Source organism: Sus scrofa, chromosome 1 (assembly GCF_054392235.1).
Source record: "Sus scrofa isolate SSC_HxYL_T2T_F1_AM1 chromosome 1, Sscrofa_HxYL_maternal_Yorkshire_Landrace_v2.0, whole genome shotgun sequence".
In the NCBI taxonomy this organism is placed as follows: domain Eukaryota; kingdom Metazoa; phylum Chordata; class Mammalia; order Artiodactyla; family Suidae; genus Sus; species Sus scrofa.
Window position 1 is genome coordinate 288,617,338 of NC_139383.1, and position 27,581 is coordinate 288,644,918.

General features: G+C 67.1%; 1 protein-coding gene across 2 annotated transcripts in view; it reads right to left on the bottom strand.

Annotated features, from left to right (window-relative positions):
* Positions 1-24,423, bottom strand: part of NOTCH1 (notch receptor 1) — a 43,552-nt gene extending 19,129 nt beyond the window's left edge. For both annotated transcript variants that reach the window (XR_014842686.1, XM_021081037.2), the window contains exons 1-9: positions 24,091-24,423; positions 22,318-22,399; positions 5,512-5,774; positions 4,368-4,706; positions 2,442-2,564; positions 1,707-1,940; positions 1,190-1,345; positions 831-1,016; positions 482-595 (exon numbers count right to left, since the gene is read on the bottom strand). Coding sequence is in view for 1 of the 2 variants with exons in the window: in XM_021081037.2 (XP_020936696.1) it covers positions 482-595; positions 831-1,016; positions 1,190-1,345; positions 1,707-1,940; positions 2,442-2,564; positions 4,368-4,706; positions 5,512-5,774; positions 22,318-22,399; positions 24,091-24,151 (1,558 nt within the window). In the remaining variant the exon portion in view is untranslated. The remainder of the gene's footprint in view (positions 1-481; positions 596-830; positions 1,017-1,189; positions 1,346-1,706; positions 1,941-2,441; positions 2,565-4,367; positions 4,707-5,511; positions 5,775-22,317; positions 22,400-24,090) is intronic.
* Positions 24,424-27,581: the final 3,158 nt, after the last annotated feature.

Genomic DNA, 27,581 nt, shown 5'->3' on the forward strand with positions numbered 1-27,581 from the left:
GGGCTAGGGGTGGGGCGTGATGGCCCCAGCCACTGACGCGAGTGCCTGGGAGGGCTCCCCAGAAAGCCCTCGGGCCGGGCGCCCCCATCCCTCCCTCGCCCCCTCTTCAGGTCCAAGCCCCGGCGCCCCCATCACAGGAGGGCCCTTCCCCTCGGAGCCTGGTTCCCATGACCACGGCCCCGCAGGGCGGCGAGTGGGCTTCCCGCTTGGCGTCTGGGACAGCTGAGGTGCACCTCGCGGCCCGAGGCCCTGGCCCATCTCAGACGGACCCGGGCACCCACGGGGCTCCCTGCGTCCTCCTGGCCATTGTGTCCACTGCAGGCCGCCGAGGCCCCAGGGGAGATCCAGCAGGAAGGAGGCTCTCGAGGCCCCAGGCTCCCCACCCTGAGTGAGCACAGCAGGAAGGTGGGGGGCCGGCACCCCTGTGCAGCAGCCCTCTGGGACAGCGGGCACCGGGGGACCAGGCCGGGCGGGGCCTCACCTGTGGGACACTCGCACTGGAACTCGTTGATTTTGTCCAAGCAGCGGCCGTTCTGGAGGCAGGGGCTGCTGGCACACTCGTCCGTGTTCACCTCGCAGTGCACGCCCTCGTAGCCTGGCGGGCGATGGGCGCGGTCAGGGCTGCGGGGGACCCGCAGCAGCCCCCCACGGCCGAGGGCTCGGCCCCGGAAAGCGGCGGCCTGCCCTCCACGCCTGTTCCCGGGGCCCAGACAGCCACCCAGACGTGGATGCTGTCTGCCGTGCCCATGGGCCTCGGGGCGGAGGCCGGGGGGCCAGGCGCTGGGGGTCCCCTGCCCCCACCATCCGGCGGCGCCCCCGGGGAGGCATACCCGGCATGCAGATGCACTGGAACTCCCCGATCTGGTCCAGGCAGGTGGCGTCGTTCTGACACGGGTTCGACACACACTCGTTCACGTCGATCTCGCAGCGCGGGCCAGTGTAGCCCTGCAGACACTGGCACTCGAAGGAGCCCAGCGTGTTGATGCACTTGCCTGCGTGCTCGCAGGGGTTGGCGCCTGCGGGGCGCACCAGATGAGGGGCTGCTCCAGGAGCCCTTCGCCCGGAACACTCTGGGGCTGCCCACCTCCTCTGTCAGACCGGCAGTGCCCCGCAGCAGCGGCGGGCCGCCTCCCTCAGACTAGGAACCCCGAGGACAGGACAGCCCGGGCGGCGCCCCAGCCATGCGTACCCAGCGAGCACTCGTCCACGTCCTGACTGCAGGCTGGCCCCGTGTACCCCGAGGGGCACGTGCAGATGGCCTTGCCGTTGACGGGGTTGGTGTCACAGTTGGAGCCCTCGTTGCAGGGGTTGCTGATGCAGGCGTCACTGAGGTGGCACAGCAGACCTGGGCAGGGTGGCGGCAGTCAGTGGGCACTGCCCCCGGCCTGGGAGCCCACAGCTGGGGTCACCAACCCAGGGAGCGGCCGCCACTGTGACACGGCAACAATGCTGCAGAGCGTCCGGGAACCCTGGGAGGTTCACGGCCAGCAGGCCCGACCACAGGCAACCCCCCGCCTGTACTGCCCGCTTCACTCCAGAAAGGCCCCTTTGGGGTCATCCCTACAGGTCCTGAAAAGCCACAGTCTGTGTCTGCGTGAGGCCTCGCTGCCAGGCTGACCCGAGAGCGCCGACCGAGGTCCCCGCCGCCCCCGGCCCTCCCTCAAGCAAGGGCAGCAGGCCCCGCCTCTCCGGGCCTTGGCACTCACCTGTGCGGCCGTGGGGACACTCGCAGTAGAAGGAGGCAACGCGGTCGTGGCAGGTGGCGCCGTGGAAGCAGGCGGCACTGGCGCAGTCGTCGATGTTTTCGCTGCAGTCCTCGCCCGTCCAGCCGTTGACGCACACGCAGTTGTAGCTGCCGTGGGTGTTGTGGCAGGTCCCGCCGTTCTGGCAAGCGTTGGGCATGAGCTGGCACTCGTCCACGTCCTCGGTGCAGTACTGACCTGCGGGGTCGGCACTCCTGAGCCAGGCGGCGCCTCCAAACCCCTCAACCACAGCCGAGACCCTCGCCTTGGGGCGCAGGGCCGCCTCCACCGGGAAGCCTTCCTCGTGGACTCCTCCACCCTCCGCCAGCCTGACTGGCTCCTTCCCCTGCACCCCTGGCGCTGGGGGGCTCTCGTCTTGCTGGTCTGTGGGCACAGGCCCCCTGAGGTCCGGCCCTCTCCAGACGGCGAGCCCCTGAGGCCAGGACCCGTGTCCCCTCTGCCAGCGTCCCCGTGTCCCGCCCGGCAAGCTGGGCTCACACCTGGGGACCTGATTCCAGGCTGCCTACAGCCTGCTGACACCACGTCACTGCTGACCGCTGACAGCTGAGGGGCCACCAGACCCTGGCAGAGGGGCAGTCCTGGGTCCCGGCCCCTTTCCCGGCCTGGCCAGGCTCTCGGCCCTCCACCCCCCAGACCCACGCGCATTGGCTCGAGCAGCGGTGGTGCCCGCGCACGCACCTGTCCACTCGGGCGGGCAGCGGCAGTTGTAAGTGTTCACGCCGTCGACGCAGGCGCCTCCGTTCTTGCAGCTGTTGCCGGGACAGTCGTCAATGTTCTCCTCGCAGTTCTGGCCGGTAAAGCCTGGGGCGGGAGGAGCCAGGGCCGCTCAGGCCTCCCCACGAGGCTGGCCGCAGGGGCTGCGTCTCGCCGGCCCCACCACGCTCTCCTGGGGCTCTGACACCTTCCTGGCCGGACCCGCGACCCCCGGCTCTGGATGGAGCTGCCCCTCTGAGGCCTGCCACCGCCTTGGAGCCGCTGGAATCCCCACCCCACGCCCTGCCCCGCCACGCCTGTGAATGCCGCACACCCAAGCCCATGGGCAACGCGTTCCTCCCCAAGGGACCATCTTGCAAAGGGCGGCTGAGCAGACGGACGCGGGGGCACGGCTTCTAGGGGTTCTGTGGTGGAAGGCGTTCTCCCACAAGTGGGCACTGCCCGAGGGCAGCGGGCTCTCGGCAGCGCCCGGTGTGCAGCCAGTTTCCCATTCTGCAGGGGCTGCACTGGGCCTGGGGACCAAGCTGGGGACCGGAGACGGTGGGACCGGGGCAGGGGGCGGGGGGGGGCATCCCGGGGGGCCGTGCAGACACAGCTCTCCGCTTCCCGGGAACGGAGGCACTGACCCACCCCAGCCTGGCCGACCTCCCGGTACCGCCTCGGCGGCCAGCCAGTTAGCTATTAATCTGTCCAACTCCCGCTGGTTCAATAATCAACCCAGAAAGGTGCGCCTGGCAATGGCCAAGCTGCAGCCAGTTACTAATCACTGCCCCTCCCTCCGAGCTCCCCCCAGCCCGAACTCCAGTCCCACTGTGTGTGGGGGCGGGGGCACCAGCACCCACTCCATGTGTGGGGTGGCCCTCACCACGGCCCCTCTTGACCCAAGTGGCCAGACTCCAGGTCCCGCAGCCACCAGCAAGGCATCTGAACCCAGAACCCAGGAGCAGGCCTGGCAAGAGGGCTCTGCCTTCAGCCCCTGGAGGGCACAGGGGCCCAGCCGGGTGGCCAGCAGCGCCAGGGCCAGCAGGTGGCGAGGGGAGCACCCAGTGACATGCAGGAAATGCATGCGCCTGCTGTCTGCACTCAGAGGCGGCCGCTGCAGAGTCGAGGCTGGGGCCTGGCGGACAGCGGGCAGGCAGGGCACTTCCTGTTTGCAGGTCCCGGGCTGGCAGGGGCAGCGTAGGGGCTGGGGCAGCTCTGGGTTCACCCCTGGGTCAGCCGGACCGTGGGTCCCAAACCCCAGCAGCCCCCGCTCCTCGTCCCCTGCCTCTCCTGAAACCCCGCCCCTTCCCGGTTCCTGCCTAACCGCTGTGTGCGGCTGCCGCACTAGAGGCTCTCAGACCTATCGTCATTATCATTAATTTTAGATCCGCGGCAGCAAAACTTACTCAAATGAAAACTACAGCGGAAAGTGTGGGACACACAACAGGGACAGGAGCTGCTTCAGGGATGGTGGGCGCTCCGCCCGCCTGTCACTCCCCCCCAGCCCCCGTGGGAGACAGGCAGGGCCAGGAGGAAGGGCCACCATGGGGGCAAGTGACCCGCCCGCCCCAGCCCCACTGTCCCCACCCTGGGGAGCAGGGGAGGCCCCAAGGGCCACACAAGCAAGGGCGCCCCCTGCAGCGGTGGAGTTTCGTAATTTGTACGTGGGCCTACGGACTCCTGAGTGGCTTGAAGAAGGCTGGTGCCCACCACGCCAGGACGCTCAGAGCAGGGACCAGGTGCCAGGGGCCGCGAGGACAGGAATGACCCAGGGCGGAGCCCCACGCTCCCTCCACACTGGGCGCCCCCAGCCCTCCCTCCGGTGGCCTTGGTTCCCGCCAGCCACCCGCCGGAGGAAGCGGGGGCTGCCCCCGAACACACCACCCACGGGGGCCAGTGGGGCAGTACCTGGCAGGCAAGCGCACTCATGGGTGGTGTCCCCCGTGGGGCGGCAGGTGCCCCCGTTCTGGCAGGGGGAGGGGCTGCAGGGCACGTAGGGCAGCTCGCAGTGGGGGCCGGTGTGGGTGGCGCGGCAGGCACAGCGGTAGGAGCCCAGCTCGTTGTGGCAGGTGCCCCCGTGTTGGCATGGCCCGGGACTCTGGCTGCACTCGTTGATGTCCTGCCTGCAGGTGGGGCCGTGGAAGCCGGGAGGGCAGCGGCAGATGTACGAGGCCTCGAAGGGCAGGCACTGGCCGCCATTGGCACAGGGGTTGGAGGCGCAGGGGTCGGCCTGCTGGCAAGTCTTCCCTGGGGAGCGAGGGGGCGAGAGGGTCAGGCAGCCTCCTGCCCCCGGCGCCAGGCTGCCCTGAGAGTGCCGCGGAGGAGGTGCCCGCGGGGATGGAGCAGAGGGCACCAGCTCCTCGAACCCCAGGACCCCGACCATCTTAGAGGCCGAGTAGCTGTCCCAGGATCCAGGGCGGACGGGGGCACTGACCCAGGCTGTTCCTCCACAGCCTGGGCTCTTTTTTTTTTTTTTTTTTTTGTCTTTTTAGGGCCGCACCCACGGCATAAGGAGATTCCCAAGCTAGGGGTCCAATTGGAGTTGCAGCTGCCAGCCTACACCACAGCCACAGCAACGCGGGATCCATGCCGCAGCTTGAGGCAGCGCCGGATCCCTGACCCACCAAGGGATCTAACCTGCATCCTCATGGATAGCAATCAGGTTCTTAACCTGCCGAGCCACAACGGAAACTCCCCGAGCCCATGCTCATAAAACTGGTGCCCTCCTGGCAGGAAGCAGGTGGGGTATCCCCTTTTCTCACAGAGGCAGGGAGGGGTGGGGGCCCTCGAGCTGAAACCCCCCACCCCCAGGGCTGGAAAGGGGCAAAGGGACCCTCAGGGCGGTGGGGGGGGGCGGGATCTGAGCGATTTCTAGGTCACAGACCCTGACCTTAACGGACCCCAAGCACAGCCTGGGACCCTGTTCCAGCAGCACAGACGGGAGCCCGGCTCTGCCAAGCACATTGGGCTACCTGGGCAGCTCGGGGGGGACCAGGCCTGCCCAGCCCTCTTGAGGGCTGAGGATCCAGTGGGGGCCCTTGGGTGTCCTTACCTGACCAGCCTGGGGGGCAGCGACACTTGAACTCGGTGAGTGTAAGCAGGTCACAGGTGCCACCATTGAGGCAGGGGCTGGCGAGGCAGGCGTTGTCGCGGGGCGTCAGGCACAGCGGCCCTGAGAAGCCCAGGCGGCAGGTGCAGGCGTAGTCCACCACACCGCCGCGGTCCAGCGTGTGGCATGTCCCGGCATTCTTGCAGGGGGCGCTGAGGCAGGGGTTGGGGGCCTGGCATCGCTGTCCTGCAAAGGCTCCGCTGCAGCTGCAAGAGACATGCCAGGGTGAGTCCCGGCTCCCCGACCCTGGGCAGCAGGCACAGCCAGGCACCAGCCTCTCGAGGGACGACGACCGGGGTGGCAGTTGCACAACCTCACAGTTGTGCCAAACACCACGGAACTGTACCCTTGAAAGTGGTACATTTTTTTTTTTTGTCTTTTTGCCTTTTCTAGGGCCGCTCCCACGGCACATGGAGGTTCCCAGGCTAGGGGTCGAATCGGAGCTGCAGCCACCGACCTACACCAGAGTCACGGCAGCATGGGATCTGAGCCATGTCTGCGACCTACACCACAGCCTCACGGCAACGCCGGATCCTTAACCCACGGAGCAAGGCCAGGGATCGAACCCACAACCTCATGGTTCCTAGTCGGATTCGTTAACCACTGAGCCACGACGGGAACTCCTAGGGTGGTTAACTTCATGTTAAACGAATTTCACCTCCATTAAAAAAAAAAAAAAAGATTATGTTAATTGAAGAAATGGGCTACAGACCAGAAAGTTCTGTGGGACCTGGGTTAGACTTTAAAACCCACGCAGGCGCCTGTCTGTAGCTTGGTGGGCTGCCCAGAAGGGGCCACCCGGGCCAGGTGCAGCCGTGCTCGGTGGAGGGGAATGGGTGCCCTGTGAAATCTTTTGGTTTTTTTGGGGGGGGCTTGTCTGCTTCTTTTCTCTCCAGCCTTTCTGGAAGGCACATGTGTTATCGGGTGATAAAAGGGCTCCGACTTTCTCCTCTTTCGATGGCAATATGATCAGAGGGAGAGGACGCAGACACGTGGTCTGGCTTCCCATTTTCTTTTCGGCGTGAAATTCTGTTGGGGTCTTAGGGGACGGGGCTCGTGCTGGCTGGCACCCCACCTCCACCCGCACGTAAGCTTTTCCCTTTGGGCATCGAGTCTTTACAGCAGGTGTCCCCACAGCATCAGCAGGGAGAAGCACCCACTGCCCAGCTGGGGAAGCCAGGGTCCAGGGACCCACCTCAGCGCTCCGGCAGTCCCGGGCCGGATGGGCGCCCTCCCCGGGTACACGCTGCTTAGGTTACGACGGGAGAAGGGGAACCGCGACGGGGGGGCCCTGGCTCCCTCGCCCCCGGGCCTGGTCTCCCCTGTTCCCTGTGGGAAAGGGTGCAGCACTTGCCCCCCCCCCACCACCACCTGGTGGTTCAGCTTCTAGAGGCTGGGCCATAAATTGCCCCTCGAGGTCACCGCGTGGCCTCGCACTCAAGGGGACAGCTCCGTGGCGGCCCTGGGACCAGCCAGGCAGTGTTCTTCCCAGCGGCAAAGCCTCTGAGGCAGAGCGTGCCCTGGCGCGGCCCCCGCCCGCGGGCCTGGGAAGGCAGCTCTGACCACACTGGGCCCACAGGTCAGGGTGCTGGGTGGACGGGGCCCCCTCCCACCTGGGCGGAGGGAGGGCTCTGCCGGGCATGGGCCACTCCGCCTCCCAGAGCCCACCGGTGGGGGCTGCTCCTGGGGCCGGCTTCACTCCAGGGACCCCAACAAATGCCAGCCCAGCTTCCCCCCCCCCTCACCCCCCGCCTGCCCCAGGGGCCAAAACCAAAGCGCACCCGGGAAAGGGGGCGGGGCGGCCCCAGAGAGGCCCTGTCCCCAAGCCCGGCAGTTTGGGGGGCTGGGGTCTGTGTGTCTCAGCAGCTGGACTGCTCCCCTGTCCTCACGGCCTGGGAGGCATCTGTCTCCCTGAAGGCCTTTATCTGTGGCTGTGGCTAGGGCAGGGCGGGCGGGGAGGACGCAAAATGGCCACTCGGGCCCACCATCTGTTGCCAGAAGCCAAAAGTCCCAAACCAACTGGCTTAAAGAAAACCAGCTGCCCCTCTGGGAGGGGTCCGGGGGGGTAACTCAAGCCTGAGCCCTGGCTCCCGACCAGCCCGCTCAGGAAGGGGAGGAGGGGGAAAGGGGAGGCTCCTATGAGGGGCAGAGACCCTGGGGCGCACCCCCCAGCAGCTGGTGCCCTGGCACCTTGGGCTCCTGCAAGGCCACACCCCGGGACTGTGCGTGGATCCAGTTACAGGCGCCTGGTCCTGGCCTGAGTGGCGCTGGGAACGCGGGAGCTGGGGGGAGGGGAGGCCAGAGGCAGCGCCTCCCCCAGACCATCAATGGCCTTCATTGTCAGGCGGGAGCTGGCCGGCGCTCCCACCCCACCGGAGAAAAGCCTCTTTTTCCTCTGGCAGCTACGATGGAGCAGGCAGGCGGTGGGTGCTGGACAGGGCGCTGGGCCCCCAAAGCAGGGTAGGACCCCTCCCTCTCCCCCTCGGTGCCAGGCCCCACCCCCCAGCGCCAAGGGTAGGAAAGCCCACCAAGGTGGGGAGACGAGGCCCACCCTGCTCTGGGGAATTCACACAAGGCTGCCCAGAGCCATCCTTTCGTGGGCCAGGCCTCATCACGGTGTGTGGGGGGGACACGCTGGGGACCGCCACCACGAGAGGAGCCCCCTGCTCTGCACCTCAGTGTGTCAGAACGTGAAGTGTAACCACGTGGACCATGAGGCCCTGCCCAGACACACAGCCCTCCGCCCGCCGGCACCCTCCCCCGCGCCCGGCATGGGGCGCGTAAGGGGGGGACTGTGGGAGAATCCGCCTGGACCGGGAGCATCGCGGCCAGCAGGCTGTATGATGCTGGGCCAGCGAGAGGGAAAACACGCCCAGTAAATCGGGCGTCGGCAGCATGGACAAAGGGCGGCCGGGGAGCAGGTGCGCCTGTGGCCGGGGACGCGGGCGGCAGCTGCTCCCGGCCGGGTGCGGCGGCCGCCAACCCCAGCGGGCGGGGCGGGAGCCAGGGAGGCTCCTCCGTGGGGGAACGCGGCGGCTGAGAGGGTCCATTGTCCTCCCCACTCCCGCCCAGGCCTGGCGGACACTGCCGCGAAGGCACGCTGCCCAGCCGGGCCGGCTCCAGGGCCAGGCCTGGCTGCCATCCACTGCCCGCACCCCAGCTCTGGGACAGGCGGGCCGCGAGGGAGGGGCAGCCTCTGGAGCGGGGGCAGCCGAGGCAGGTGCTCCGTGGGGGAGCGCTGGGCGCGGGGTGCAACCAGGGCTTGGCCAGGTGCCCGAGCTGGAGAGGGGAAGCTCTCAGCCAGGTAGGCGGGGTCTGGGCCTGGGGTGGGTGGAGCAGCTTAAAGCCAGTCCTGGAGCCCCCGCCCCCAGTCCACCCCCCTGCCGCCCGCCCCAGACCTGAGCTCTGTTCCCTCTCTGGGCAGCCCCCAGCCCTGCCTCTCTCTCCCCTCTCTCCTGTCTGCATCTCTCTGCCACCGGGCTGTAGCCGCTTCCTGGGGCAACACCTGTTACCTTCTCTGCCCACAGCATCTGGACTTCCCCGAGAAGTGGCTGCTCAGACGTGGCCAGGGCCACCAGACAGCGACCAAGCCCTCCTGCCGTTCTGTCCTCAACACCTGTCCTGGCGGGTCCGTGAGGGAAGTTGCACCCAACACCTGCCAGGCAATTCTGGGACCTCCCAAAGGGGCCCCGGTGACGGAAGAGCACCTCCCTCTGGGGGCGGGGGGGGCAGTGCCGAGGGCCCACGATGGGAGCCCCCACAACTGGACAAGCACTGTCCCAAGGCTGCCGGGCCCCCAAGGCTCTCCCCTCCTTGTTTCCCCCAGGAGGTCACCGCAGCACCTGCCCCCACATCCCAGTGGCAGGTGAGTGGAGGGGGGCGGGGGCAGCGGGGGGAGGGCAGCGGGGCCAAATGGCCGCTGCCTGCGGTCCCCAGCCTCCCCCGCTGTTCCTGCCTTGATATTTCCTCTGCGCTGGGGCCTGCCCTCCCCCCAGCCCTGCCCCAGCGCCGCTCCATAGAAATGCAGCTCCAGAAAGCATCCGGAGGCAGATGTGGCCTCGACCTCTTCCCCTTTCACCCGGGACTAATTCTAAATTGTGCTGTTTTCCTTTCTAAGCGAAGCGAGCCATCTGCCACCCCCAGGGGACAGATGACAGCTCCCGCCTCCCCTCAGCCCCAGTGAGGAGAGACTATGCAGGGAGGAGAGATTCCTGAGTTCAGCCCTCGAGGAGTTCATGGTCGAGGGGGGGTCTCGAGAGGGGGCCTCGCTGCGCTCGGCCAGGTGCGTAGGGAGGGGCTCTCCCTCCGGCCATGGCTGCTGGGCTGGGCACTGCCGCGTTTACCACCGCATCCCTGGGAATGTGTTCCCTGCACCAGGGGAGCGGCATGGGTTTAGAGAAGCCATGGGGACACAGGGCTTGCCAGGCGCAGAGGTGGCCCATCTCACGCTGCCTGGGGACCAGGACATGCAGCAGAAGAGCTAGAGACCCTGGCTGGAGGCCACGTCTGCAGGGCCCGGGCCTGCCCTCCAAAGGTGGCAGGGGCTGCGCCACCCAAGATGGAAAGTGACAGCTCTGCAGGTCCCTGGCCCCTGGATGCCCCACCAGCCTGAGCGCCCAGGTGGAAGGAGCCACCGGCTGGAACGGGCCGTCCTGTCCTTAACTGCCCTCTGCAGGACACTCCGGCCCCCAGCGCCTGTTCCCACCACCTCTGAGATCCAAAGTCCCCTCTGGCAGCAGAGGACAGAGTGGCCGCTCATGAGCAGTAAAGGGGGGTTATCCTCAGCAAAGCCCACCTCAGGCAAGGGCCCACCAAGCTGCCTGCTCCAAGGGTCCCCCGGCTGGCCCCTCAGCCCGGCCCCGGCCCTGTCTACATCGGGGTGCCTGCCCAGAGGCCCACTCCCCAACCAGCACTGCCCCTTCTCATGAACTTTCTGCCCAAGAAGCAGAGTCCTTGGTCCCCTGCTCTGGACCCTCCACTGCCAGAGTCATGGGGGCCCCTGGTGTTGGGGGGCCGGGGGCAAGGACAGCTGGCTATGGCCCTCCCTAGAGGTGGGCCTGCGGTGCTAAGCAAAGAGCCACTAACCCACTGGCAGGCAGGCAGGCCCGCCCACCCCTGGGCCGCTTGGCCGGGAGGTTCTGAGACCCTGGGGCCACCAGCAGACTGAGTGGAGAAGGCTCTTGACCCATTGCTGAAGGGGGACTGAGCAGGAGAGAGCGGGACCATGGGGCCCCCAACGCCCCCCCCCACTTCCCCCACACTCTGGAGCCCCACTGTGTTCCTAGCCAAGGCTTGAGGGGGTGGGCAGAGGGCAGGCTGAGGCCTCCAGACCGCGGTGAGGGCAGACACCTTCCAGGAGGCACCAGCTGCTAAGGGGTGACATGCTCTCAACAGGCTGGGTGGGGAGCTCGGTGACATCTGTCATCCCCGGGGGTCCTGGGGTCCTTTCCCACTGGGAACAGACAGGACAGCCTGGCTCTGGCGAGCAAAGCCCCGGGGACACCAGGTGACTCCTCGCTGCCCTTGCCCCACCTCCCGAAGCCACCAGGAAGGAGCCACGGCACATGCCAAGTCCTCAGGTCGCCTTCAAACTTACAGGACGCCCGTCAGGGACGGGCTAGAACCCAGCCCGTCTGCTGTGCCAGGGGCACCTGGAGGGCAGCCGGCCGCACTCCCCTACCCCTCCCTTTCCTGCTTCGGGGCACGGGCGGGCAGGGGTCAGGTGGGGTGTGCCTGGGGCAGCCCAGAGCACAGCACCCGGGCTTGGAGGCTACAGTGTGGGACTGCTGCGCCCCAGCAGCTGCGACCCCACTGCCCCGGGATGTGACTGCAGGGGAACCGGGCTGGGGCAGCTCAGTGCCGCAGCTCAGAGCCGTCAGTCTGGCCCCCAAGGCCTCAGGAAGGAGGCAGGGGGCCGTCGGGGCTGCAGAGGGCCTGGGAGCCCAGAAAAGGGACCAGCCAGGTCTGATGCAGACGGACCCCAACCCTGGACCACAGCTGACCCTTGGCCCTGAGTGGCAGCGGCCGGAACCCAGTGCCCGGTGGGGTGGGGCGCACAGCAGCTGCTCCTGGCACCCGGGGCTCTTTGTTGCGAAGCTCCCCGCGCTGCACCTTCGGATGGTCCAGAACACCCTGGGAAGAGGAAGTGCGGAGACGGGGAAGCCCTTTGTGTGGGACGGAAGCCACCTTTCCCACCGCAGGGAGGACAATGGCCCTGGGCTTGCTGCCCCCACGGGCGCTCCGGCGGCCCCGCCCTCGGCGTGGGAAGTGGGCGAAAGACGGAAAGGCCAGAGCAGAGGTCCAGCGGCTTCCCGGGGGCGGCCAGGCGGCAGCGGCAGCCCAGGCCCACGACGGGGAGGCCGCTGCCTGGCCAGCCCCGCCCGCCCAGCACGGCAAAAGGCACAGCCGGGAGCGCAGGCGCTCTGGGAACTGGCCGTCCCCGGGCCCAGGGGCCGGTGGGCGTGTGACAAAAGCCTGCTGCCCCCACGGCCCTGCTCCCTGGAGGGGCTTCCCAACCGCCCCCTCAGGACTGTAACTGCGCGTGTCCTCAGGCTGGAGGGCAGCTAGAGGGGCGCCCTTCCCTGGGCTCACCCCAACGCTCCTGCTCCCAGGGACCCACGTGGCGGAGCCCGGACCCGCCCCCAGCAAGGCCGGGGACCCCCACAGCCGCCAGGGCCCGGACCCACCCCCCCAGACGCCAGGATGCGCTGAGAGGGGATTGATGCCCGCGGCCCAGGGCCATGGGGAGGGCTTAATCCAAACTCAATTAATTAAGTCAGCAACTGCAGAGCGAGCTCCACGCTGAAGCCAGAAACGATTCTGCCCACTTCCCGCCTCTGCTCGCAGGCGCAGAGGCCATCTGGGGGCGTCGGGGGAGGGGGGCTGCCCACCGGCGCTCCTGTCCTCTCCCGCTGACCGGCAGGCCCTCGGGGGCAGCCTGGCTCTGCATCCGGGTCTGGGTGAAGACGCGGTGGGGGGACACCAAAGCATGACGTGGGTCCCGCAGTGAAGCAGCTGAGGACGCCCCCTCCCCGCTCCCGGACCTGTACCTGGACTCTGCCGGCAGTACCTCCCACACCCGGGCGGCCCTGCGGGTTCACGCCAGGCCCGTTTTACAGTCGAGCAGCCCATGCCATGGCACCACCAGATCTGAATGCGGTTCCTAACCTCTCCTGCCACCAAGAGTGGCCAGAGGCCACCGGGGGCCGGGACTTCTTGCCCGACCCCCCGATCTCCCCAGACCGGGAGGCCGGAACAGACAGCGCGTTCTTACATCCCTACAAGACCCAGCGGGACGAAACACCCCAGACTGGCAGCGGAGGACTGGTGGATGCGGGGTCGGGGGGGTCTGGACTAGAGGCCTGGGAACTGGGGGGCTGCCAGCCGGCGGGGGGATGGCTCTGGGCCCTCGCTCCCTGCACCCCTTCCGTGCAGCAGAGGGTCACAGCCGGGCCAGACACCTGCCACCACCCTCACCCACAGTGCCTGCGGGGCCTTCCTTCCTGTCTGGCCCGGGGACGGAGGAAACGCGGCTCCGTGTGGCTGGCCAGCCGCCGCACAGGCCGAAGGGGAGCAGCCCCGCTGCACCCTCCCGTGCTCCCAGGACGCCCCCTCGACTGACGGTGGCCTCTGACCACGTGCCACACGGTGCACAAGCTTCCGGGGTGATCCTTGCAGGGTGACCCACCCCGCCCTGCAACCAGGGCCTTTCTGAGGACTCCTCCCCCAGCTCAGGTGGGCCACCTGCCCACCCCCGCCCTGCCTCAGGCCCCCCAGGCCCCCAAGGCTTGCTCCCTTGGCGGTCCACTCACAGCCCTGCTCTCACCTGCTCTCACCCCGGGCCCAGCACCGTCGCCCCGGCTCCAAGGAACACAGCCAACACCTGAAGACAGAAGCCAGCCCCAGCTGCACCCAGGCCCGGTGACCAGCGACAGGCCTGCACTGTCACACCCTAGGGATGGCCCGGCAGCCTGGCCAGCTGGTGGGAGCGCGGGCGCTCTGCGGGCTCTTCCCCACGGGAAGAGTCCCGGATTGTCTGCACGAGCTGCTCGTCCAAATCCTGGGCTGGCTGGTGCCAGGGAACTTTCTGGACGGGGATCTGGAACACGGGGTCAGGCCCCAGTGTGGAGTCCAGGAAAACGGACACATCCCCCCAGGAAACAGAGACCACCCCACCCGGGACCCACCACCTCACTTCCCACAGACTTGTGTGAACCTACAGCTGTCTCGAAATACGACGCCGAATTAAAAGGGACCACAGACAGGCAGTGAGGTGACCTCTGCGGCTCAGGACTGTGGCGGAAGGCCTCCCCTCCCCCTCACGGAGCCAGGGTCCCATCTTCCCACAAGCAAGGGGAGCTCAGAGAGGTGCGTGAACAGAGCAAGGTCACACAGCCCACGCAGCACCCCCAGCCCGGCCTGGGGGGACGCTGGAATGCGGCAACCCCAGCGTGCAAGGTGCAAGCCAGCACTGGGAAACCGGCCTGGACGGTGCCTCCCTGCGGCCTGGAAGCCAGGCCTTCGAAACCTGGACCTGCCCGCCTGCCTCCCCTTCCAGCTCCGAGCCCATCTGGCTCCAGCTTCCCCGAGCTGCCGAATGCCTGTACTACGTCAGCCCTGGACCCTGGACCACCAGGGACAATGTGCCACAGGCCGAGCCCCTGCCACAGTGGACACCGGGACACACAGCCCTGCCTGGCCACCCCCGTCTGGTTCTCAACCAGACAGGCCTGAGGCCGCCCTCGTCTGACCCCTGAGGGGGAAGCAAGGGGAGTCCCGCCCTGTGGGGCCTCCCTGGGAGCCAGGACCAGCCTGGTGAGAGGGGTAAAGAGACCCTCAGGGGACCGGAAGGCCCAGAGGGCATCACCCCTCAGCCCCCTGTGGACACAGGGGAGACGAGGCCCCAGGGGGCGGAAGCGTGGCCCGGTCCCCGCCGGTCCCCACCGGTCCCCACCTCAGGCCAGCAGCTCAGCATCTTTTACTGAAAAGCTGTCAGGGAAAAACACACACACTCAGAACTCCGGCTTCTCCCCCAAAACTCTCATTTCCAGTAACTGTGTAGTTTCCGCTTATGAACAACTGAAACCGAGAGGAAATGGTAGGAGGTAGGTCCCCGCGCCCGGTCCCTGCCGCTCAGGCACCGACAGATCTTTCCAGAGCCTGCCGCCCACCCACTCCCACACGCACCCCTGCCATGGGCCCAAGACAACCAGGGGGAGGGGGCCGGGCTGGGGCCGCGCCCTCCTGGCAGCTTCCGGGGCCCAGGCGCCCTGGCGCCTGTCCGGCCAAGGGTCTCAGCGGGTCTCGTCCACGGCAGGTGCCTGTGGCTTGGCTGGGATGCGCTGGCCCACGAGGGTGGGTAAAGGAGGCAAGAGCCCCGGAGCCAAGCAGCCGCCCCTGTCTCCGAGCAGCCCCTGGGGAAGCAGACGGCTGAGTACCCGAGCATCCCCTCGGCACCCGAACCAGGGTTCTTCCAGCCCCGGCCCCGTATCGGTCCCCGGCGTTTCCAACCCCTCATGGCCACCTCTCGAACCCCAGCCCTCTCCCGGGCCCGCTGCACTCAGAGATCAAGGGGACACACGGGACCTGCCCGCCCTGGGCCTCGGCCCGGCTGGGAGAGGCTGGCTTTTGCGCTACCTGTGGGGCGAGAGTTTGTTCAGCAAATCAGCAGTGTCAACAGAGGGACAAGGGGACCGTTTACCCAGCTTAAAAGAACAACCAATTCAAGCACTTCAGAGACACAAGCCTGACACCCAGCCCGGTGACGGAAGGGGTGAGCTGGGACAGGTGGGGACAGAGGCTCACGCTCAGAGCGAGGCCACACCCGGCGCAGAGGGTCCAAACACGGCGTGTCGCTGCTGAAAAGCTCAACGGCTGATCTTGGCTTCGGCCTGGCCTCCCACGGGTGACAGCAGCGCCCACCCGGCACCCACCTGTCCCGCAGCCCCATGGGCGCGGGGGTGAGCTCTGGGAGGGGAGCTCCAGGCCACCCGTGGCCGGGCAGCCTGTCTGCGTGATTCAGGATGAGGAGCCACAGTGTGGGCGTTGGAGGAGAGGCCCCCCACCAGGCACCTGCCGCCTCACTGAGGCCTTCGTGAAACTGGGACCCCAGGCACTCCTTCCAGGAAACTCAGGTGGAGGGGCTCCAGGTCAGACCCCCGGTCCCCAGCCCAGGAGGGCCCAAGACCCACAGTGCTGCGCATGGGGCGGGAGGGCCTTTGGGAGCCCTGGGCTGCAGGGTCGGGGGGATGCCTCGCCGGAGAGGCCGGGCCTCCAGGGGCATCCACACGCCCTCGACGGCTTCATGCCAGGAAAGGAGTGGGGAGGAGGCGACGCACTGACCCAGCTAATTCACTCCCAGTGTGAACGACAGGTCAGAATCCCTTCCCAGAAGCTCCTGACGGAGGGCAGGGGCAGGGCGTGGGTGGAGGAGACCCCAGCAAGAAGGGGCCGCCCCATGGCAAACACGGGGGAGTGGGTCTGTGCCCAGGGGCCTCTGCGTCCCAGAGCTGCACCCAGGGCTGTGCCAACCGGTGATCCTGGGATGTGGGGACCGGGGACCCTCCACCGGGCCGAGCAGGTGTCCACGTGCTAACACGGTCTGGTGTCCCTGAGGGCAATGTAGAGGGACCTGTCTGTGGCCAAAAGCGAGGCGCCAGCCCCCAGCCTGCTCTGTGCTCACACACGCCAGAGCACCTCCCAGGGGTATGGCTGGTGACTCTGAGCTGACCCTGAGGGCCCAGGACAAGCTGTGCCCTCACCGCAGGAAAAAGCCGGGAAGTAGACAGATGGCACGGGCGGGCAGGGGCACGGGGTCTCAGCCTGCTCGCTCTCACCCCCAAAGCCTTACTTCCCAGTGATGCCCCTGCGGCTCCCCTCCACGGTGGACGCACCCCAAGGCCGCAGCAGCCCTGGGGCACCCGGGCCTCCATCAGCGGGCGGTTAAGGCGTCTGCCCCGACGTCTGGTCCTGAACACGCGCCTGCTCTCCCACGTGACCGCCTGGCCCCAGCACCTGGTAAGCGCTCCATAAGAGCCCACGCCCCCCAATCCGCGGTGCCAGGCAGCGGACCTCAATGGGGCTCCTCGGCTGCCAGGGGCAGACACGGGCACCGGCTCCTCCAGGAAGCCTTCCGGGCATCCGCCACCCCCAGCACCCACCTCCTCTGGACTTCCGTCCAAGCTGGCACAGGGACTTCATTGCTGGTGGTCCACCGCCAGCCAATCCCGGACAGTCCAGCGTCCAGTCCAGCGTCAGAGGCGTGACGCACAGACACACACGGAGTGAGACGCCGGATAAGAGGCACAAGAGGCCCCACTGTGATTCTGCTCACAGGAAGTGGCCAGAACAGGTAAAGCCAGAGACAGACAGCACATCAGTACCTGCCAGGGCCTGGGGGAGGGGAACGGGTGCCTGTCTAAAGGGCGTGGGGCTTCTGTTTGGGTGACAAAAAAGTTCCGGAACCATCGACCTTGCGAGAGTACTAAATGCCACTGAAACGAACACCCTCAGCGGCTAACGTCCTAACACTGATAAAAACGGGGTCATTCCCCACCCGAACACTAATACCTCCCCCCGTCTAGTCACAGGTCCTGTGTTCTCAGAGAGCAGAGCAAGGGGGAGCGAGGCCTGAGAGAGGAAATGCCGGGCGGGGGTGGGGGAGCCACAGACGCCTCCCTGGCAGAGGGCTTTCCCCTGCCCACCTGCCCTGTCCATCACGGCCCCCTCTCCAGCAGGTGGGTCCCCAGCACAGCAGGTCAGGTGATCAGGACACCAGAGCCCAGAGCTGGCCCCAGACTGGCAGAAGCGGCCCTGCTGCACGGCCAGGCCTGGCTCCTGGGCACCCACCCCAGGGTCCTGCCCGGAGGTGGCTGGAGGGGAGCTCAGGGGCCCCTACCCCCACACACTCACGTCCAGAGGACGAAACTGAGGCCCAGAGAAGAGAGGCGTGTCTGAGAGGCGCTCTATCTTCCAGGCTGTCCACGGCGGGGCATGGGTGGGGCCCCCCAGAGACAGCCCCACCGGGAACTTCCAGGCCATCAAACACATCCTGACCCACAGTCATGGTGCCCCGAAGCCAGCCGCTCGTTAAAGCCTCTGAGAAGACTCTAGAAAGTTCTGGATGTGCCCGTACATGAAAGCAAAAGCGGGCGCCAACAGGCCTCGGGTGCCCACACCCTTTCTCAGTGTCTTCATCTCTCAGCCTCAGTTTTTCCCACCTGTAAACTGGGCATTAAGAAAGGGCAGTGCCGGGCACCCCCCGGAGGGGTATGAGCCAGCTGAACAGGACGGCTGCCAGGGGTTTCTTGCTGCTGGATAAAAGCAGCTGTCTGTGCGAGGAGCTGTGATCATTGCATTGTTGAGGAAAAGCAATCTAGACGCTCAATCAACTCTGCGAAGCCACATCCTTTCACTATTTATAGACGAGACATGAAACAGGAAAGGTGCCCTCCCTACCCCAGGAGGGCGCAAACCCTCGGCCCAGCCCGGCACTGCCCAGCGGGCCCCATCTGCCAGTGCCAGCCACGACCACCCACCAAAGTCCCTCCCGGTCGAGGGGAACAGGGCCAGCCCCGGCTCCTGTGGGACCTTCGGGCTGCTGCCGGGCACCTGGGGACCAACGCCGGATGCCCCTCTGGACCACCAGCCCTGCTTCTAGGGCTCCCAGCCCCCGGCCTGAGCGCCTGCCGCCCCGCTGTCCTCTCGACGGAGGGCACGGTTTTCTCCTCTCTCCCCGCCCCCCTTTTGGCCGCACCCACCGCATGTGGAAGTTCCCAGGCCGGGGATCGAACCCACGCCACGGATCGAACCCACGCCACGGCTGCAGCCAAGCCGGATCCTTCACCTGCTGCGCCACAAGGGAGCCTCCTTTGTTCTTTGAAAAACACTTTATTTTTAAAAGATTATTTCTTTTTCAATGGAAAGGACTTTGGCTGCCGTTCAGAGGCAGGGCCAGGCCCGAGGAGGCACCTTCCTTTAGAAAACACAGGTTCCCTCCGCTTCGCCGTCAGCCGGTAGGTGAGACTTTCTAGCTGACGCCGGGCGTTCAACGTGTTTTTCTAACCCTGCGTCCTTGAGGCCGGGCGCTGCGTAAACAGAGGAAGTCCTGCGCAGACCCTTCTCGCTCTCAGCCCAGGGCTGTGGATCAGCGTGTTAACCTGTTCCTCCCCGGCCTCGCCCGGACCCGCAGGTGACTCAGTGGAAACGGACGGACCAGGTGACAGGCGTAACGTGCCATCCCCCGGCAGCCAGGCCGCCGAGTCACTTCCCACCCGACCCTCTGAACCTCCTCTTTTAAAGGGAAGTTGGCGTCCCTGCCCTGCTTCCTCAGAGGAGGGCCAGGGAGGGCCGGGCGGCGCGGGCAGGATGCGGCAGTGGTTAGGACACACGCTTTGGAGAAAGAGGCAGGGCCGGGCCCAGCTCTGCGCTGTGTGTTCCCGGGGCCGAGAGCCGACCTCTCTGTGCTTCCGCTTCCTTTCCCGCGCCCGATCCGTGCTCGGATCTGCCCAGAGCCGCGTCGGGCCAGGCTGCTCCCGCCCCGCGCTCACCGCCGCGCGTCCCTGCCGCCTCTCCTGCCTCCACACTGGGGAGTCGGCTCCCTACAGGAGGGCAGGGGCTGGGACCTGAGTCCACCGCGCAGGGCCCAGCACGCACCAGGCACTCGGGCGTCGGAAGGAGGCAGGAAGGCTGCCGAAGGGCCACCGCGGGCGAAAAAATTCTCCCAGTTGGCCGGCCCCTCCCGGGCAGCACCCTGCTCAGGCCCACCAGGCCGCCCCCTCTGGGTTCTCTGAATTAACTCATCAGCCAACTCAACGTTCGAGAATGAGGATCCTGAAACCAGCACTGTCAGCTCAAAAGGAGAAGGCAGGGAGGAGACGGCCGCTCGGCGTGTGCCTATGACTGCCGCACTTACACAAGCCTCACGCACCCATGTGGCTCGGCCCCAAATTACACCCGGGGCAGGGGATCTGATTCTGGCGACCTGAGGATCTGGGTCACAGAGCTACCAGGCGGCAGAGCCAGGCCTCACGCGCCGGTGGTCCAAGGCTGAGGACACCACCTGCCAGCCGGCCGGCCCTCCCTCCCGGCGCCGGGGTTCACCCCCTTCTGCCAGCACCTGGAAGACCCCAGTGAGCCTCTGACTTGCTTGCAGGTGGGGGGCCTACCTTAGTCCCCCTGGGCCTCAGCTCCCAGCCCAGAACCAGGCAGCCCCCAGTAAGCCTTGGAACCGAAAATGCGCAGCCCCCAGAGGCAGTCCCCGTGGGCCTTCCCACCCCTCCCCCGCTCGAAAGGAAAGCGGGGGGCCCGCTGCAGTGTCTTCTCTACCCCGACGGGCGGACAAGGAGGCTGGAGGGGGCAGAGGGCCCAGCGCCCCATCACAGCCTGCCCGTGGGGCCACCGTGAACAGCCGCCGTCCAGAGACCAGCTTCGGCCCACGGGGACCTGAGCTGAGCCCTTCTCGCGGCCGCGGCTCTGTGACCTCCTGGGAAGGCATCGGCCCAACACGAGCCTCTTTTTCCGACCCCGAGCCCTGCAGCCACCTGACTAGCGGCTTCTGGGGAAGGTTCCTTCCCTCTGGGGTGGAAACAGATGATTCACCAGGTACTAACACGCCTGGCTTGACGGCACCAGCGTTTCCCACGCCCCGTCCACAGGGGAGCCCGCGAATCAGCACGGAAAGTCAAAGAACATTCTGAGGGTCCCGGCTGGACACTGCAGAGCTGGAAGACACACCCATTTGGCGGGGCTCGCCCCGCCCCCCCGCCCCCCCCCGCCATGCCCCCCCCAGAAGGAAAGCGGCTCCTATCTTTGGGAGCGGCGGGGGGGCGAGCCTCCCCCACCAGCAGACCCCCGGGGCCTCGGGGCACAGGCCCCTGGAGCAGCCGCAGCGCCCCCAAATGGCCCGAGGCCGGACCTGTGCCTCTCGGTGGCCGGCCGGTCCCGACTCTGATCCCACAGCACTTCCGTTCATCAGCCAAGTGGATCCGTGGGGCGCGCACAATAGGGTCTCTGTGGGCCGAGTTCGGCCGGGTGCCAGGCTGCACCGAGGGCAGGCTTCCCGCCAAGGAGGAGGGGGCGCAGCCGGAGGGAGGAGAAGGGCCAGCACCCCAGCCCTGATGTGTGGCCTGGCCTGGGGGCGCAGGCCTTGCCTCATGCCCAGCTCCTCTCCTCTAAGGGCCTCACCCTGAGGCCAGGGAGCAGCAGCCTGTGCCGCAAGGCAGCCCCCTCCCTGCCCAGTGCTGGCCCTGGGAGACCACAGGCTGGCCCTACTCCCTGGGGGCACTAGAGGAGACTGCCCCCACTGTCCCCAGTACACACTCACCGCACCCCCCCGCCCTCCCAAAGCTGTCCGCAGTTCAGAGACTGCCCCCCCAACACACACACACGTACACACACTCACACCCCAGTGAGCTGAGCGCCAAAGCCAGAGCAGGAGCCGCCAGGCGGCAGGGAAGGGAGTTGTGCATTCTGGGAAGCCACGCATAATTAATCACTCAGCATTAATCCGCCTCCCCCAACAATAGCCACTGCACTTCCACTGAATCCCAGCTGTCGGTCTCTGAATGAAAGGAAACAAGACTTAGGGCATCAAGCGTTGGTGAGGCTTCTGCAGGAGGAGAAAAAGGCCCCCAAAAAGCAAAAAAAAAAAAAAAAAAAAAAAAAAAGTAGAGTGCATTCATTAGCGTCTGACAAAGACACAATGCGCTTTGTCCATTAAACTGCTCGCAGACCTGCTTAATTGGCTTCGGTGGAGGGGGGGGCAGGAGGGGGCTGCTTGCCCACCGGCCGGGCGGGCAGCGGGCCGGGCTGGGGGTTGTCAAGGGAATGGGCCCTCCGCCGTTGGAATGAGGGCGCGCCAGCCCGGCTGGGGAGCCGCTTCTCCTGCAGCCTGGGTGGGGGGTGCGTTCCTCCAGCCACCAGGCACCTCCTCATTATTCCCATCAGGGATCAACTCAAGTTGAAGGGCACCGGCCACAACCGAAAAGCCTCCCTCCGGCTGACAGGTTCACAGGCAGGCGGCAGCAGATTTTAACCGGATTCCTCGGCCAAGGCGGGGAAAACCGGGGCAGACCTCGAGTCACAGCTGAGGACCCAGGGCTGGGACGGCGCAGGGCCAGCCGTTAGGAGGTCAGGGCTGCAGATGCCAGGACAGAAGGCGAGCTCCTGGCAGGTGCTGCCACCCGCCATGGCAATGAGCACCGCCAGTCGGATGAGTCCCAGCCTCACGCCCCCAACCTCACCTGAGGCCGGAGAGGAGTGGAGAGGAGGGCAGCGGGCTGAGGAGGGGGGGCTTGGCTTCGAAACAGTCCGTTTCTTTTGGGCCTCACCTGCCCAGAGGAAGCAGCACCTGCCCAAAAGAGGGGCCCACAGGTGGCAGGGTGGTGAGGCTGGGCCTCTCGACAGAGGCTCCCGAGCCTCCCCGGCAGGTCTGTGGTTTCTCAGGACCGTGAGGAAGAAACAGGGACCAGGGACCCCCACCTGGCACCCCGGGAGCCTGCAGTGGCCCACAGAGGAGCGCGCAAACCTCCAGCGGCCAGACCCGCTCCGCGTGCAGCATAATTGCTGGTGATTAAGTAATTGCCAGACTTTGTCCAATAAAAGTAGCACGTGACCGCGCCCAGCCTTCTGGGCCATCTCCAGAAGACAATGGGCCAGTGTTCGGTGGCTGCGGCCTTGCTGCAGAAGGCAGGGGCTCTGCTCACCCCCCCCCCCAACGCAACAGGTCCCCGCAGGGGTGCGAATACTCACACGCAGGCCTCCGTGCCGTTGGGGAGTCCTTCGCACTTCCCGCCATTCAGGCAGGCCTCGCTGGGCTGGGAACACCGCAGGCCTGGGGAGAGGCAAGAGGAGAGGTCAGCCGGCCAGCCCCAGCAAGGGCCCACCCCAGGGACCTCCGGACATGGGGCTGTGGGGGGGCGGGGGCCCCCGGAAGCCCGGCCTGAACCCTGGAGGGCTTCATCATTCCGCCCAGAGTCCTGGGGCCAGAAATGCGGGGGAGGGCTGGCTGGCGGGCAGGTGGACAGGTCCCGCTCCAGGCGGAGCGGGGTGGCCTGGAATGCCTGGAGGCCAGCAGTGGAGACAGCCGGGATGAGCCGGGCCGCTCTCCCGAACTTCTCACTCCCTCCCTGTCCTCCCTGGGGACCCGAGCCAACCGCTAGGATCATCTTGCTGTTCAAACAAGTTCTTCGAGGGGACGGCGCGCAGGGGGGGGGGTGGCCACACTCAGCTCCCCCGCTCGTGGGAAAATGCGACAGCTGCAAAGCCCGCTGCCCCGCCCGCCAACAAAGCGCTGGCAGAGGAATCAGAGCAGCCCATTGTCAGGCCAGGGCGCCTCCTGGGGCACCGGGACTGCACCCCAGGGACCTGGCCCCGCCTCCGCAGACACCCAATTCCAGCTCCCCAGGGTGGGCATCTTCAGCGGCAGCCCCCTCCACCCCTCCCAGGAGGGGGGATGAAGATGCTCCATTTGCCAGGAATTGGACCCCCCTCTCGGGAAGGGGTCAATTAATTAAGCCCCTTCCTCTCCATCTTACCAGGGCAGGTAAATTAAGCTCCTCTCCCGGAGGGGAGGGTGTGTGTAGATCGAGGGTGACAAGGAACCCTATTTTCTGGAAGCGCCGGAGTCATTCTCCCTCCAACTTTTAGGGGAAGAGCAAGATCAAACCCCATCGGATTCCTCCGAGAGCCTAAGTGAGCCGAGAGGACTAAGCGCCCCCTCCCAAACGCTGCAAGCTTTCCAAACTTGAACTCCACAAAGCGAAAGTCCCGCCGGAGGCAGCCAGTCTTCAGCACGCACACCCATCCCCCCAAATAACCGTGAGCCGGGCTGAGCGCAGGGACCGGTGTGGGGAGGAGACACCGCGGGCGGGGCGGCCGGGAGCCCGGGGACCCCGGGGTCCGTGGCCCTCGCCCCAGCCCCGAGCGAACGCTCGCCACCGAGAAGGAGGCCGGGCCCGCCGGGCCCGCCCCGCTCCCCTCTGCCCACCACGCCCCGCAGCCGCCGGCACCGGCCGTGCGGCTCCTAACGACGAACGCGGCGCCCGGGACCCCACGCTCCGCGCCCCAACATCCGCCCCCGCCGCGGGCAAGAGGCGAAGAAAGAAGATAAATGGCCTCAAAGCAACAGGAAACCAAAACTGGCTCGATTCAAAACGAAAAGTAGTAGGCAGCTCTCCCGCCCGCCCGCCCTGGCGGCGAGCCCCACGCGCGACTGGCGAAGGGCGAGCCCAGGGCTGGGTCTCCCGGGCCCCCAACGGCCCATGCCGGCCTTCAAACCCGATTTTAAACCCGTCCCCAAACTCGGTTCCAGGCGCGAGCAGCGCGATTCCGCCCCATGGGGCAGGCGACGCGAGGAAGGGTCAGCCTTTCTCCCCGAGTCCACGACTCCGGCCCCCACTCCGCCCCGGGTCGCCCGCCCCCCCCCTCCCCCGGCCGCCTGCTCCCAGCCACCCGGGGCGCGCGCGTAGGGTGCCGCCAAAAGTTTCCGAAGGCGCGGAAAGTTGCGGGCTCGCGGGCGCCTACCTCGTGCGGCGAGCGCGGGCAGCAGCGCCAGGCAGAGCAGGGGCGCCAGGAGCGGCGGCATGCCTGCCCGCCGGCTGCCCGCTGCACCCGGTGGTGGCCTCCTGTGCCCGGCCGGCTGGCCTCGGGCGTACACTCGCGCGCCGGACCGTCCCACGGGCGGCGGCGGCCTGCTATTGCCCTCTCCTTGCTGGCAGGGGGGCGACACTGAGCTCTCGGGGCCTCCCCGGCCCGGCTCCGCGCCCGGGATAGCTCCTCCGCTGCGCTCCCGCCCGCGCCCCGCGCCCAGCACCCAGAGGCCCGCGCCCCTGCGCTCCCTCCCACGGCCAAGGCACTAGTGAGGCGCTGGGGCGCCGTGCGCTCCGCCCCCGGCCCGCCGGCCCCGCCCCTGGGTCCCGCCCCCGCCGATGCCTCCGATCCCTCCGCACCCCTCGCCCCCTCGCTGGCCGCGCCCCTCCGCGCGCCTGGACCGGCCCCGCGCCTGCTCTGGCTGGGGCGCGCTTCCCGAGCCGGGGCCTCCGCGGTTGGGGGCCATGGCGCTTCGGGACCCCGTCAGCGCCCGGCCCTAGGGACTACTTCTCTGTCGAAAGTTTTCGGAGGCCAAAAGTTTGGTGCGAGGCCGCGGAAGGATCCGGCTCTGGGTGCCGCCGCGCTCGGCGACAATTGGCAACGATTTGCATCTCAATAGCGGAGGAGGCGCGGGCAGAGCAGGGAAAGGGGGGGCCGAGCAGGGAAAGGGGAGCCCGGGGCAGGCCATGCCCGGCGAGGAGCTGGGCTGGGGCAGGTGGAGAGGAGCGGCCGATGTCCAGTCTGGGGGCTTGTGGGACGGGGGCTCTGCGTGAAGTAGCGCCCTCGGCAGCCGTGGGTGCCCCCCTCGTCCAATGCAGGAGCTCCGCGGTCGCAGCTTTAAAGCCTTCGAGAGACCAAGCCCAGACTCCGGGCTGTTCTGAAGGCCGGGCACTTGACCCTGAGGCATGGTGGCACCGGGGCTGCGGCCTCCGAAAAGGGGGCTCTGGGTGCCCCCCAAAGGAAGTCTGGGGCCAATGCGTGGCTAGCTCCCTCAGGAGAGACTTGCCTCTAGACTCCTTGGTCACTGTCCTACCTCTCAGCCCAAGGTGCCCTGCAAAGCGCGCGCGCGGGTCAAGCGGACCTGTTGCCCTCGCTCTTGCAGCCCTGGGCCCCTCCCACGGGCTCCTTCCGGATTTCTTTCTGCGCGGCTGTGCCAGATTTGGGCAACTCTTGCCAACCCCGGTTAAGTGCTGGGCGTCCAAAACGCCTGTGGTAGTCCCTCCGAAACCAAAGTTCACAGCCTCACCCTGGGTACCCACAGCGCCCCCCCATCCCGACTCAGGGTATGGAGCCCCGTGGCCGGAGGCCCGCCCACGCAGCCCTGGGGGCCTTCCTGGAGTAGGTGATGCCAGAAGGAAGCCCCTAAGGGCTGAGAGGGACCTAGCCAGGTAAAGGGCCCAGGCAGGAGAAACTTCAGGACCGAAATCCCAGGGGCTGGCTGAGAAGCAGTCCTTGCCAGAGAGGCCCGAGAGGCGGGCAGAGAGGGGTTGCCTCGTGGTGGGCACATTTCACACCTGACCCCAGCCCACCCTTCTGGGCACACCTGTTGCCGGGCACTGGTGGCAGCTGGGATGCTGCAGCACAGCCAGACCAGGCCCCAAGCAGCTGTTGTGGGACACCCCCCCCCCGCCGCCACCCCCGCTTGCCTCCTCCCCCGGCTGGCAGCATGTCTCAGAGCCGGGGTAACTCCTCGGGGTCAGTGCCCGGGAGAGGAGGCGTCTGGAGGCAGCAGATCTGTTTATATAACAGCAGCCAGGCAGGCTGGAGGAGCAGATTTTCCCTAGAAGGAAGAGGGGGGCTGCGAAGTCCCCCCCAGCTCTCAGTCTCAGGGCTCTGCACACCACACCCCCTCGGCCAGGCCGTCCTCCGTGAGCCACTGCCTGCGTGCCCCCCGGAGCCCTGCGTCTCTGCCAGGAGGCCCCAGGCCGGCAGTAAAGGCCTGTCCAGGGCTGGCTGGGGGGCAAGTTCTCCCCCTCTGCGAAGGAGCAGCCCTGGAGGAGAGGAGGCTCACCTGAGTCTGCCCAGTGCTGCCAGTTCTACCCTGGGCCTCTGCCCAGGAGCTGGACGCTCTCCTTAGCCCATGGTGCAGACAGGGCTACCAGGCCTTCTGTGGCAACCCCTGTGCCACCTGCCTCCTGGGAAACCCTCAGCGGAAGCCTGAAGTGCCTGGGGCTGGGAAGGGGCTTGTGCGTGAGGCCTGGACAGGGGCTGCTGCCTCCTCCACTCCTCCAGGCCTGGCAAGAGGCACCAGGCTTCTTCATTCACAAATTAGGCTGGAGACCCCTGGCCGCCTCCTCTCTTTATCAACAGTCCCAGGCCAGGGGGCTTGAGGGAGGGGAGGACTCGGGGGTCCTGATGGACTAGGCCCTGGAGACCTTCGGCACAGCGTGGGCAGCCCAGCGGCAGCCCTGGCGGATGGATGTTGGGGCCGCTAAGGAGAAACACCGGCGGGAGGGGAGGTGAATTTGGGGTGCTGGCCACCTCAAAAACCCAGTGGGAGGACGGGGCCTGGGACAGCCAGAGCTGAATTGGGGTGCAGAAGTGGGACGCAGCCCAGGGCTTCCTGTCCGCCGATGGTGGGGCCAGTCCCACAGGGCGCTCCCTTGCAGGCCGGATGCAGAGCCCAGGCCGTCTGGGGAACTGGAAGCAGCAGGGTGAGGCTGCAGGCCTGGCGCTCAGAGGGGATGTGTGTCCAGCGGCCACGTGCTTCTCCAGGGGCCAGCTTGACGGACCCGAAGGGGAGCAGGTCTGCTCGTGCCACAGCCAAGGCTGAGCTGGGTCAGGTCCCCTGTCCCTTGCCTCCAGAGAGAGAGACACAACGATGCCATTGCCAGGATGGGCTGGGGAGGCTGTGCTGATGTTGGCCCACTCCCCCCCCCGAAAAGCCACCCCGGCCCCTCCTGCAGCGGGTCCAGCACGACTCGGCCTGCTCGGTGGGGGCGGGTGGGGGTTGTCAGCCAGATGCTAAGGTGCAGCCAGGCTGAGCCTCCTGGTCCTGGGGCACCAGCCCCTTTCCTTCCTGCAGGGCTTGGCCTTGGACTTTGGGTCCCCTGTGACCCCACAGCCCCAGAAAAGCATGATGCTCCTGACGTCAGAGATGTGGCAGGCCTGGTTCCGGGGCAGCCAGGTCCTGGCCTTGCTCTTCAGCAGGCAGGTGGGCCCTGGAGGGCCGCGATGGGCTGTGTGTGACCACAGCAGGCGGGGCACGTGGCCGCCCTCCCTGGCCTCGTGTGCTGTCCAGTGCAGCGCTGCAGTCTAATTGAGGGTGCAGGCACTGGCCAGCCTGTGTGGGTTACAGTGGCCTGAGGCAGAGGGGAGGGGGCGCCAGGAGGAGGGGGAGGGCTTGGAGGTGGGGCTGGGGCTGGGGGTGGCTTGTGATGGGGGTGCCAGCCCCACTCAGGGGCGGCTTGCAGGCCAGGGCGGCT